The 14,299-nt window shown below is 38.3% G+C and overlaps 1 protein-coding gene across 1 annotated transcript in view; it reads left to right on the top strand.

Moving 5' to 3' along the window:
• The window catches only part of LOC140238826 (uncharacterized), a 57,811-nt gene extending 49,731 nt beyond the window's left edge, over window positions 1–8,080 (top strand). The window contains exons 6-7 of the mRNA XM_072318724.1: window positions 6,787–6,899; window positions 8,032–8,080. Of these exons, the coding sequence (XP_072174825.1) occupies window positions 6,787–6,899; window positions 8,032–8,051 (133 nt within the window). The 3' untranslated portion in view covers window positions 8,052–8,080. The remainder of the gene's footprint in view (window positions 1–6,786; window positions 6,900–8,031) is intronic.
• Window positions 8,081–14,299: the final 6,219 nt, after the last annotated feature.

Here is a 14,299-nt window from a genome sequence, read left to right as displayed (position 1 = left end):
ATCCCGTCAATCACTACGGCCGTCTTATCCGGGCATGTAGGACCTGTCGCCTCGATGACTAGTGACGATTCTGCTGGAACTCGCACCTTTCCCATTCCAGTGACACGAACAAGGCCTAATATATGGCGGCTCCCCAGTGTTATCTCTGCTTGGATTTGTGAGACACTGGAGCCTATTATAGCTGACAATGTCTCAGTAGGCAACTCTCGAAGGACATTCATTCCAAGCAGCACTGGATACTTTTGACTGTGCGCTGTTTTGGTGACGAGAATTCCTCTCTTCTCCGCTTTCCTGCTGGCTATCACCACATCAGTCTCAAAATATCCAGAACACGGGATTTCCGTTCCATTGGCTGCACTGAGGGTTAGCCAGTTGATTTTATTCAAGACTGACTGCAGAAAAGATTGCCGAAAGCACTCCGTTGTGATAGTGGTCACTTGTGATCCGGTATCTATCACAGCCCAGAGTTCTACTCCACCAAGTGTTATTCTTGCTGTGGGGCACTTCCCGTCGATCTGCTCCGGTCCCTCATTTCTTGAGCCATCTTCCCTTCTCTCTGAACCCACACCCAGTGCTTGGCTCTCAGCCCTGGGCGAAATTAGTTTCCTGAGTGAGGAAACTGCTGTGTCCCGGCAGTTGCAGCTGGTGGTTGGGTGTTTGTAAGTGGTGTACGGCACATTCTAGCCAGGTTGCCTCTGTTCCCACAGCGGTAGCACTGCACCTTTTGCATGTCGAATGGTTGCCGTACTGTGGGATTTTCCCTTTGTCCTTCCAGCCTCCTTAGCCTTTCATGAAGCTCCTCTTGTTGGCATCTCATCTTTTCCAAAATGTCCGTCTGACTTCGGATGGCAGCCGACAGAGTTTCAACGACTGTCCCCATTTCTCCTTGGGCATGAACCTGGCATACCCCACCTCGCTTTCTGTGAATGGGAGCACACCCTTCTCCTTCCTCCATTTCCATTGCCCAGTCTCGCACTTTAAGGAAGGTCAGGTCTGGTTTCTCCTTCAGCAGCCGTTTCACCTCTCTCCTCAAGTGCGGGTCACGAAGACCATCCTGGAACTGTTCCTTGATGGCATTCTCTGCATCCGGAGCACCTGTTTTCCCCACCAACCGGGCACTTAGTGATAAAAGGGCGTACCCATACTCGGCCACCGACTCACCCTCCTTTTGTGTCCTATTGTACACCTGTCGCAAGAGTTGGCCGCTAGTCAAACGATCTCCGAAGGTTTCTTGGAGGAACTTGAATATGGTCTCTGCGTCTTTCTTCTCCTCAGCAGGGCGATGTTTCATCTCCTGTCGTGCAGCTCCTTCTAGGTGGGCAAGGACGTAATCCACGGCATTTTCATTGCGGAGTTTCCTCAGCTTAATGCCAGCACGCACATCGTCAATGAAATCACCCACTGATGCACCATCTGTACCGTTGAAAGGCCGGATTTTCTTCTCTTTCGGTGGCAAGTACACCTCCCTGTTCCTCAGTTCTGCAGTCAGCTTTTCCAGTTTCTCCTGCAGTTCTTCCATCGTCGCCATCTTTCTACCCTCTTTTGTTTCTGGCACAATCCAGTTGTCACGTTTAGAGGCCAAGCAACAGTAACCACCTCGATCAGAACTTATATTGAAAAGCTGTACCCCATCCGTACTACCAAATGTAAGGGGGTCGCAATTCAAATAAAAGATCTTGTACAAAGTGCAAGTTTGGGTTCTCAGCACCGTTGGGTATAAGGCCCACTTTATTTTGTGTATAAAATCAACTCCAACAAAAGAGGGCAGAAGATGCCGCTTACATAACCTGCAAGAAAACAAAACAACGAAAATCCTTTGTGATAAACAGTGTCAAAACAGAAAGTAAGCATTCGCCTGAATGCATGTTTCATAGATGCAATTTATGACAAAATATGAAACAGAAACAAATCCCCACTATATATTCATTACGTTTTCTACGTCCCACAGTTCACAATTAAGTTATACTAACTTATGTAACACATTAACATAGGGATAACACTATACTGACATGATAAGAGAATCTGACGCATCCCAGAACAATGGTGAAAGAACAGAAAGACGAGGAACTGGGATAAGGAGAGGAAGATAGAAGAATAGAGGAAAAGTAAAACAAGGAAAGAAGAATGATCGAGAAGAACCAGAAAGAGGAGAATAAGAAGACAAAGAAGAAGGAAAAGGAGGAGATGCAGAAGGAAGAGATTGACGAGGGAGGGGGACACTACGATCAAATATGTACAAACTCATAATGAAATTACCCACACGGCAGCTTACAAGGTGCATGTACACGTATATAATAGCTATAGATGACCAAATCTGAAGTGATACAATTGAATAACAAATACCGTCTCAACAAATAGAACACATAGATTATAATACATGTAACTAGCACATCTTTGCAAGGTTATGCTATGCCTGATCTCAAATAAAGAGTGGGAGAGAACCCTTGTCATGCTTGACTGAATATATAACATGGGGGGGGGGGGGGTCTGTGTACCCTGACCATGGTCACTACCAAAGCTGAGTTGGCTTTTCGCAAGGTATGTTTGGTAATGTGTATACAACATTCTACAGTTGGCTAAAACAGCTTACTTACAAAAAAGAAATAACATAAATTATATCTATTGAGATTTACTGGGGTAAAAATATCAAGCTCTTAACTCCATTCCCCAATTTACTTCTATGCTATCTATCTCCCACAGAGAGATCACAGGACATTACTGCATACCATGATAAACTACGTGACTAGCATAGACAGTAATAGATGCTTCATAAATAGCGTCAACTCTATGACACAGACTCAAGTTCAACTCCAGGCTTATCAAACTAATATTTTCATTGATTGAGTTGAAGCTAACTATACAAACATTGAATTAATCGTCAAACTTTAGATATATCCAAATAGAAGGGAACATCTTGATACTAAATGCATTGACCTGTAGTCCTGCACATGCCTGGTATATTATATGATACAATAATTATTGGGAAAATTAGTGAGAAAGTATATAGCCAAATTATATAGCATCATTTGCATGGAAGATATTCCCCCAGAGTTTCTGTGAAAGAAGCAACTAACTCAAAAGGTACATTTCAATAAAATGTTATCTGGAATATAATGTTACACATGTATTTGTTGCATTGTTAACATAGTTGATGAAGTAAAACTTACTTAAAGAGGAACTTACCAAACTAAAGGTTCTCCCTGTCCTCCACAAACATGAACAAATTATCACAACTGGAGCACTTGAGTTGTACACCTCCCAGTCATGAGCTCACATAGCAAAATGGGGGTATGAGGACAGTGTCGATGCCATGGCCAGTGTGGGTAAGGGGACAGCTCTTTGTCTCCTTAGTTTGATATGGCTGGTCATAAACTTCAGGGTCGCAATAGATACATAGACATTGTTTGGCAATAAACTTCATGGTCACAATAGATGCATGGACATTACTTGGCTTCCTTCTTAATCCTATACCCACAGTGCATGTGTTGTAGGAATGGGTAGGGACTAAAATTTATCTCTACCTGTATTCCACATAGAGACCTACATATTGTATGAGTACAAGGGAGATATGTTATAGTGACTTATAAAAGTGACACCATATTCCGGGCATCTAATCAAAGTGCTATGGCTGAAATAAAGTGAAATTATTTAGGTGAAAGTGCATTCCCTTACACTGGGTAATATCGTTCGGGACATAGTCATTGAAATACACATAACTTACATGGCTACATCCATGCAAACATGCCATGTAAAAAGTCATGGTGAGGTTTCAAGGAAGTGTGTATGTGCGCGCGCACATGATAATTAAGTGTCCGTTTGTGTGTGTGTGGTGTGTGTGTGTGTATGATGGAAGAATATGTTTATTATGTCAGCTTTTTGCGTATGTGTTTTTCAGCTGCGCGTGGGTAGGGATACCCAGTAAGCTGTTGCTGGCATAAACGTTGATATTGATTTTATCAGCAGCTTTTACTTTGATGAGTTTGTTTGGCGGATTTGTTTATGAATTCGGAGTGGTGCTTGCGTGCGGGCGGATGCTGCTTTTCTGCATACGGTCCATTATGTCTTATTTATCAACATTGGGAAGTCGTTTCATCAGAAAGGAATGTGGTATCGGTTCGGGTGTGTGTGTGTATGTGGGGAGCGGGTTACATTTCGTTATTGCAAAAGTTCGTTATTTTGAAGGCTCTTTAGTCCGAGGTTCTTTATTCGAAGGTTCGTTATTCCGAATTTCATTTTTGGATCAACGAACCTCTAGGTACAGGGAATTGTACAGGGGATGCTGCAGACGATTACGTCCTTCGACGTTTTCTGTTTTCCACTCGCATGGGAACACAGAGACGCGTGGGAAACCACACAACTCGTGTTGCAAAGCTGCAGCGCATTTACCTAAAGGAATGCTACAACACACTCGGAGCGGTGGAGAGGCAGAACCGCAAAGTCAAGTTACGAAATTTCTCCCACAAATGGTCATTTTAGGTGGCACCCATATACGCATGACATCGCTTGACCATTGGTGCTGAACATTTTTCCTTGTACTATTTGAATATATATTTTTCGAAACTCGGAAGGCAATTTTGGGGTTGGGGATGAGGTGACAGCATTTTTTTCAAGCTTTTCTGGCCGGGAAGGTGTGGGACAGCGATAAACTATATAAAATGAGAACGAATTTAGTATTTCCCTATAGTCTTACCCACTTTACGCTCCATGGATATTACATTTTTTTTACATTGTATTTGGGTGTGGGAGGGGTGTCCGAATGTCCTAATGTGTTTTTGTTTTTTAGGAAATGTAATAGGCATTGCTTTATTATAACAATCTCCTTAACATAACCCGAAAGTCGTGAATATCGCTGCACAATGACAGCGTAACCACAGTTTGTCTATTCCATGACTGCAAGTAATATTTTCTTACTCTGTTTAACTTATCGATCTAGATTGTATTCTATTTGTGGTATGATTATGTTATGTAGTCTTTACATTTATGATGTTTATCCATATTTGAGCTGCACAAATAAAATTCAAACTTCAAGTTCAAAATTTCATATATCTTTTATTACTGTAAAGCAAATTAAAGAAATGCGAAAACTTTTCACAACTTTTGATTTCAGTTTTCAATTTCAGTTTTCCCCAGTGTACAATGTAAGACAGTCCAATGTGATAAATTTGCTGTCAATACATTGACTTGGCAGGGATCGTCATATTGTACATAATTATTTATAACAATCTGTAACAATCCAAAGATATCCGCAACTCTCCGTAAATAGTCGCAACTCTAGGCAAGTGTTCCGAACTATTCGGAAGTTTATGCAAGTTGAAAGAACAAAATTACGTGCCAATTCGTAAGAATATCCGCAAGTGGACGCAAGTATTCGCATTTGGTCGTATCTCTCCGTATCGCCCGCATATTTTTTTCCCGTATGTTTTGTAAAAATGCTCTGGTGACAGCAAGGGATCCGCGGGTGTCCGCAGAAAAAAAAAAAATGACTTATTTGGACGTAACGCCGGATACAAACGAACGCTCACACACAACACACATACGTAGGGCCTACGTAGCCCACGAACACCAAACCCCTCAGATACTCATGCAGGCACAAAACTGCGCCCACAAACACGCACCATCACATACCCTTTGATATACACATACGCCACTATATACCAGACACACACGTACGCATACAGGCACACGTATACACACAGACAAACAAACCACTACCACTATACAGCCACCACACATGCACAGTTTCTATATATTTTATTATTCTCCAAACACACACACACACACACACACACACAATACGGAAACTCATACACAAGTCACTTATTGTACGCACCTACAAATCATACACAGCACATACCATGTAGCTCACTAAAAATACACGCACGCACACACACACACACACACACACACACATACGCATTACTTACCAGTCATACCCATCCCACCAAAGCTTAACACCGAAGCAACCACCTCGAGCCCGGGGCGATAATCCTTGACGGGGCGACAATCCGTGTCGCAACAAATTTTTTTGCCATCATGGATTGTCGCCATCGAGGTCAAAAACTGGGAACTGCACAAGCGTCGCGGATTGTCGCCAGACGACAATCCGTGTAGGGGGCGACAATCCGTGTAGGGGCGACAATCCGTGTCGCAACATACGTTATTTCTCAGTTGGTAATATGACAATTTTGTTGTTAATTTAGCAGAAATCTCCCTAAGAACAAGTTTACGTAGTAGTTGGAAAACCAATAGGGCCAGATCTTTTTCTAACTTCACATTCAGACAGTCTATATGTAATGTTTCATACAATAGCTTTCGACCATACATACTATTTACTTGTAGGATTATTTTCAGTGCCCTATTCTGAACGACCTGGGGTTTCCGTGTGGCGGTAAAATTTGAATGTAGAGTTTGTAGTCCACTCTGTCACAATTAGGAAGGTGCAGCAAGAAGAGAGATATTTCTCTGTTTTGTTTTGTTTTTTCATCGAAGGCAATTACTGTTTAATACTGCAAGAGAAATCAGCACTGTTAGAGTAAACATTCCAACCAGAACTAGCATGATCTATGGGGTTGTGAACTTCTCATTAAAGAGGGGAGAGTGCTTTTTATAGAAATAATGTTACACAATTATTGAATGACAAAGGGATTGGCATGTTGATGTGGATTTATGATGCATAGTGCTTGGAAGCATTTAAAAGAGAGTATCGATAACTTGCTGGCATGACACTGTTTGAGATTAAATATACAGCATCACCCACGTTCATGACAACCTTAATTTTTCATCCAGGCTGATCAGATGTAATACTTCAGAGGAGCTGGACCCCTATTGTGAGAAGGTCAACGCAGAAGGGAAACTCCTCATTACTGTTGAGCATGGGTCACCGAGAGAAAATTATACATGTATGTATATTCAAGTTATGCAGTATCATGACAATTCAATTCTGTATGATCTGTTATCATCATGAAAAAAAAAATTAAATTCTTTCACCATAATCGTGCTTATTCAAGGAAATTTAATACCCTTTAATACTGTTTATGCCTCTCTCCATACTTGTAAATATGTATGCATTTAATATAATTATGTTTCTTGTGTTTGCATGGATATATGTGTGTTTTTTCTTTGTTGTTTCTTTATGTACATGTATATCTGCTGAAAAACACACACATACAAAAAAAAGAATTATGTGTTAATCATGATGATGAGAATCATAGAATGCATTGAGAAACATGGTAAAAAAAAAGAATGGAGTATCAATGTGTAGTCACATAAAGTCATGTAGAGCTTCATATAGATTTATGAACGTATAAAACCTGCAATGAGAATGCTTAATGTAACAAAAATTACAAATGTGCAGTTCAACAAAGTGCCCTTCATCAATGTAATGTACCTACCAATAAATTGTTTTGTGTTTTTGAGCAAATACCTATGGTGGGGAAAATAAACGATAACCATAGACATAAATACTCTGTTGGGATTCTGACAATGACCTTTTGATTGCTAGCATATCCACTGAGCTATTGAGCATCCGCCCATTAGCCAGTGATCATTAGGTGATATAATCATTTGCGGTAGTGGGTAGGTCCTACTGTATACAGGTGACTCCCAACTATAAAGCAAAGTCCTCGGGACTTGTATCAGATTTCCTTTGTTACATTTGTACATCAAAATTTTGTGAAAGCTTTACTAGTGTAGTATGTAAAAATATTGAGATAGTAATTTGGGACCTGAATTTGTTTGTTTGTTTGTGTGTTTGTTTGTTGTTTTTTTGCAGTAGAATTTTGTAATATTCCATCTTCTTTATAACAGGAGTGCACTAAATTTGATTTGAATCAGAGAAATAGTGGGTGAAATTACAACATGTACATACAGTTGTCTGCCAGTCTGAGATGTTCATTGTTAAAACATTGCAAACAAAAGACAGCTATATTTACATGAGAGAAGGACATTGGTAAAGTGTATTTACTTTTCATTGATGTGAATGCTATTATTGCCTATAATGCTCCTAATCATTGCCGTTATATGAATTTGAAGTTCCAGATATTCCTTACTGAAATTCGATGACAAAGATTTCAACGGAGTCTTACCAAGTTCAGCAGAACTGCACAGGACAGACATTCCATGTGGGCATTGCTGATATGCCAGCTATGACATTCCTGGATGCGATGCCGGCAAGAATCTTATCATTTTCAATGTAATAGCTCTCACTTGTTTATATTGCACTAAGATATAAAAACATTCCTTGTATATCGTTTAGTGCCAGTGTCACTAGTAGTGTAATTAATAATCGCTTGTGTCATGTGGTATTTTCATCATCAAATATTACTATTGTCACATGTAATTTTGAACGTTTACAGTTCATACATTTTGTTCACCATTTTAGGCCTAATCATTGATATGCCCAAATATATCCCAGTTGTTGTGTGTGATGTCGTATGTGATGTCAATGTCGATTGAGCAAGTCATCCCCACCTCACTGTATCCCCCGAACAGAGTTTGGAGAATTAGATACACTTTGATAGATGGCCGGAAGAATAAAACTATGATTCCGATGAGTGACAAATGAGAAAAAAAAAATGTGGAATTGGATGTAAATGTTGATGTCTGGATGTTCAGCTGTAGAGAGTAAGCTTTTTACAGAGGAGAGCACTCTAAGTGTTTTATCATCATGTTATATGTCATACTTGAAATACACTTCTTGTACATTTGGAATAGTGTAATTAGTTTTCACGGTTTATAGCAGTTGATATTTCTTGTACTGTTTATATCCAATGTATTGATGCATACCAAATGCAACCGTTTGATGTTGATTCTTCCAGCCTGACTGTGTTGTGAGGGGACATAGACATGTGAGTTTTGTAGGAGATTTAATGAGTTTCAAATCGCTTTTTTTTTTCCTTTTTGTCGTCACTGCATGAGCGTGGCCGGATAATAGAGAAGTTCGGATTTGAGATGGCCAGATAAGCGAGGTCGGACTGTGTAGCTCCATGGATAAATATTTATAAGTCACTCCCTTCCAGCTGCATTACAAGCGCAAAGTGTTTGGTACTGTACGCTGAAATTTGAGATTTTCTTTTTTAATAAGGTGTATTTCGGCTGAACATTCTTATGTAAATTTTCATTTGTTTTTCAAGAAAGACAAGTTATTTTATATTGTATGTGTTCTGAATATCTCTTGCTTTGTCAACTAGGGTTTACACAATTACAGCCAATGTGTTTTATGAAGTGAATAGGTTGATATGAATCAAATGTGCAAATTGTCAGCTACAGATTTGAATGAAAATTCTCTCAAAGGTGAGTATACTAATGAGATACTGTGGCCCAATGGATTTTGCATTATTCTACATAATAATTACATGTATACATGTATATAAGTATATGCTAAAACTAAGTTGATTAAATCGTTCATTTCCAATGATGTTGATGCGCTACATTATGTATGATTCAAAGCTGATAACAATACCACCATTTGCTATCAAAAGGGAATGCGAAAATGCTCTTTGCACAAGTCATAATTACGGTACAATGTACCATTGCTTATGTTAGACTTACGTAGTGTATACACTGTGTAAGTGGCATACACACCGTATCACCGTTTGTAAATTTCTGAAATATCTGCTGTAGACCTATCCATATCTGACAGAAATGTAATAAAAGTATGAAAATGGTGTGTATGACAATAGGGTAACTCTACAGAAAAGTAGTGAAGAATGGAAAGAAAAATGTTCTGTTGATGTTTGGCTAGATTGTGTATAAATACATGTATACAGTAGCTCTTCGTAATCTAAGCATTTCCTTTTATTATCATTTAACGTTTTACATTGAATTTCGTTAGACATTTAAAGTCTATACTAGTAAATGAAGAAGCAACAGAATCTGATGACTGACTTCAGCTGTTGGAAATCAGAGTGAGTAATGTTCTCTTTCTTAATTTGTGTTTGTTTGTGTAGTTTACATATACAACCATGTATCAATTATGGTGAAGTTTGATGTGGTTTTGTTCACCTGAAAAGAGAAAAATATTAGTGTGAATAGAGAAGAAGCAGAGCAATGTACTATTTACATTGAATTGTGTAAATTTCACAGCTTAGGTCATTGGCACGAAAATTATAGACCTATGGAGTGGTCGTACCTCTTATGCACGGACTTGTTTCACATCCATACACATATATATACCTGTATAGCCATATCTTTAAAGTGTGTGTAGAGAAGTAGTGATTGTGATACAGTCAATTTAAACCCGCTGGTTATCTAATTGAGGAGCTGGTACGTGTTCTTAAATTTTTGCAAAGACATGAATGGACTTAATAGTTCATCAAGTGCCTTATACTATGGATTGGAACATATACAGGAATACTGAATGCCCTGCAAAGACTTGCTGGATTTATATCTTGAATTTCACTCAAACGTTATCATAGCTGTCACAGCGGTATAAACATACGTTATACTCATTCAAAGCTGACAAACAATTTAGTGCATTTGATCTTTCTGTATCATAAGTGCGGGTTTGATGTTACATAATCTCATTAATAGTGGCAGAGCTTGTAGGCAGTATAGTAGGAGTTACCTGCAAAGATGACATTTTGAAGTTAAAAGGTTCATATTATTGATCAAATTTAGAAGTTTTTATCAGAATGATTTATTATTTATTTTTGTTTCCTAAAGAACTGAGCTGATTTTTTTTGCTTTCGGATACATCTTTATGAACAGGTTTCCATTCACCTCACTGTGTTGCATGGCTTTGTAGTTATATCCATGAAATAAATTGCAATTATCAGCAATTCTGCCCAAGTGAGACTCAAGAGTACATTGTACTCCCTAAAGGTTGAACACTCAATAGTTTAGCTGAATGAATAATTTCAGATCCGAACACGATTGATTACACTGCGCAGCACTTAAACTGCATGAAAAGGTCAAACATAAATGTCACCCCACCTTCAAAACAACATTATCTGTACTGGTAGTTAGATTGGGACAAAAACACGTATTTTGTTACTCTTCATTACCCCAGCTCACTCTAAAATAAGGTCACTACTCATAAATAATTTCTCTAAAGACACTGCATGTATTTAGTCGAGTCGATAGTCTCCTGGTTTGTTTGTACTTTTTTTTACATTTTAATTGGAAGTTAAACATGTTGGAACATGTTTATTAATTTCTCTTCTGCTCGATTTAGAAATGACATTTTTTACTTAACGTACCATTCTGTAAATGTATGACAGTTGTGTTTTGCTCACGTTACTTTTCTTGTTTAAAGGTATATATGCTTCATAGTTGTGTATACATTGTGTTTTGTTGTGACTAAGATACAGCACACATTCCTTTCACATTACAGTTTTAAAAGTTTTATATCTTAAATGTTCGGTTAGTATGTGTAATTTCTTATCTTTTCTTTTACCTATGTCGGACTTTGTTAGGATACGTGTATTAGCCTAGAAGGAATGTGAAATAAACAAGTATGTTATGATCATGTTATGCATGCATATCCACATGTGTTTAATTTGTTTGAGTGCAAAACTCCATTCTTGTTAAGTTGAGATATTTGTGTTTAGAAACAGCTGGAAAAAAAAACAAATAACAAAATATGGGATTTTTTAATCATAAATTATTACAATATTCCTTGTCATGTTCCATGTTTGGTACCACCAGAAAGGTTTTATTCTGCTCTATCTGACGATGGACATACATGTTCTTTTTTTTTCAAAACGGCGCTTGGTTCATTTTGACATGAAACTCTTCTTATTCATGTATTTCTGCAATAAGAAATACACGTGTAATAGATTTTTCAATTCCCCATCCATAGTTCTATACACGCAAATCTCTTATCACACCAGCAAAATATCCATAAAACTGCGGAATTTCTCATTTCATTCGCGGTAGCTCATAATCACAAAGAAAAAAAAATCTACAGTACCTCCTGACCTACAGCATGGTCAAAATACATCTTCCAACTACATGTTTAGTACAACCGTATCTTTATTTTCATACCACAGACGCTTCAACCAAATCAGCTATCCGTTGTGCTTGAAGAAATAATTTATAATTTGTCATTCTAATTCTTATAACCTTGACATACTATATTCCTTTAAATTCCGTTTTTCCCATTCCATAAAAAATTCAAATATTTTCCCCCTCTATCATTACCCAATTTGGAACTTCTCTAAGAGATTAAACGTACAAATTTAAATCAATTTTGATAAAACATATGTTTTCAAGAGAAGATTTTTACCTGCTATGTTCCTTTGCTTCCACGGTTTTAACTTTTTTTTTTCTTGATATCTCCCTATAGTTAATTTCTTCCCTTAACTTAAAATTTAAAGCAAAATAAATTCTTACGATCGTTGCTTGTATTAAATTCCCAAATAAAACATTTCTGCTTTGTCCTTTCTTTTCCCATCCAAACAAAATGGTGATTTTTTTTTCTTTATTAATTCTATGACCATTGCTTTTGTAATATTCATCAAATACATATTGTAACCTTTTATAGAATTTTCATTTTTAACACAAAGCTAAAAGAACTTGTTTCACTTCATGTTTCCCAAATACAAATCTTTACCACTTCCATCTTCTCTCACTGTTACGCTAAAATCTCTATATTGCCAAATTAAACAAAAAAAAAAAAAACAAATGTGGTGATAGAGGATTTCCCTGCCTAATTCCTTCATTAAAGGCATAATTTACCATTTGCAGATGAAAGCATTAGTGCTGTATAATAGTTCTAAAGTGTGAGTTAGGGATAGAAACAACCACTGTCAAAATTTGAATCCATATAATCGATGTTAAGTGTTGTTAAATACACAAAATGTGAACAATAGTTATAATAAACAATTTTCCAGACTAAACCGTATACAGTTACGGTTTATTGAGAAAAACCCTGATATCTCCTTATATTTTAGGTTTTATTGCAAATATTTCATATGGTAGGATGTTTTATGATACAACAGACCTACACATATGCATCAAATATGAAATCTTGAAAATTTTTGAAATCACTGCTCCCAAAGGTAAACTGGACCTTTAATATCAAAAGCTACACACACCCACATACGCGCACACACCTTGATGAGATAATCCCTGATGCAGCTCTTTCCAAACTTAATTGCTATGGGATGTGCTCTGACAGTATAGGTGATGCATGGTTTGGTCAATATTATACATTGTACATGTAGCATTTCTATTTACTCAGAACAGTGATGCGCATCCTTAAAATCGCGCAACAAGGTTTATGTACAGTAACATTGAACCTACAGAAGGCTCCAACCTATATGACGACAGTGGAAGGGCAGCCTCGTAGGGCAGTAACTGCCATGATGACCGATACGGTAACTGCATGGTTCCAGATGCGAGTGGTTAGAAGGTAGAAGGAGAATTTGTTGGAATCAGTCGTTGGTTCGGCGACACAATTTCAGTATATGAACTCTTCTGGTGGTGTAATTAGCTTGGGTTAAAGAAAGGCCCCATGTCACAATGGAAATTGACAAAAGTTGCCAAAAATTGACAAAATTGACAAAGATTGCCCAACATTATGCAAAGTTGACATGCAAGTTTAGGCAACTTTGCATTTGCTTGCGCAACTTTGCGCCATTTCCGGCAATTTTGCGCCCATTTCTGGCAATTTTCCGCAACTTCCGGCAATTTTGCGCAACCTTGCACCATTTCCGGCAATTTTGCGCAACCTTGCGCCATTTCCGGCAATTTTGCGCAACCTTGCGCCATTTCCGGCAATTTTGCGCAACCTTGCGCCATTTCCGGCAATTTTGCGCCCATTTCTGGCAATTTTCCGCAACTTCCGGCAATTTTGTGCCCATTTCTGACAATTTTCCGCAACTTCCGGCAATTTTGCGCAACCTTGCACCATTTCCGGCAATTTTGCGCAACCTTGCGCCATTTCCGGCAATTTTGCGCAACCTTGCGCCATTTCCGGCAATTTTGCGCAACCTTGCGCCATTTCCGGCAATTTTGCGCCCATTTCTGGCAATTTTCCGCAACTTCCGGCAATTTTGTGCCCATTTCTGACAATTTTCCGCAACTTCCGGCAATTTTGCGCAACTTTGCGCCATGTCCAGCAATTTTACGCAACTTCGCGCCATTTTCCGGCATTTCTGTGCAATTTTGCGCCATTTCGGGCAATTTTGCGCAACTTTGCACCATTTCAGGCAATTTTGTACAACTTTGCGCCATTTCCAGCAATTTTGTGCAACTTAGCACATTTTCAGGAAACTTTGGAAAAGTTTGCACAATTTAAGGGAACTTTGCACAATATCAAACATTTTTTAGCAATTTTTAGCACCTGCACACAATA

This window comes from Diadema setosum, chromosome 15 (assembly GCF_964275005.1).
Source record: "Diadema setosum chromosome 15, eeDiaSeto1, whole genome shotgun sequence".
Classification (NCBI taxonomy): Eukaryota; Metazoa; Echinodermata; class Echinoidea; order Diadematoida; family Diadematidae; genus Diadema; species Diadema setosum.
This window is presented reverse-complemented; position numbering and strand designations above follow the sequence as displayed.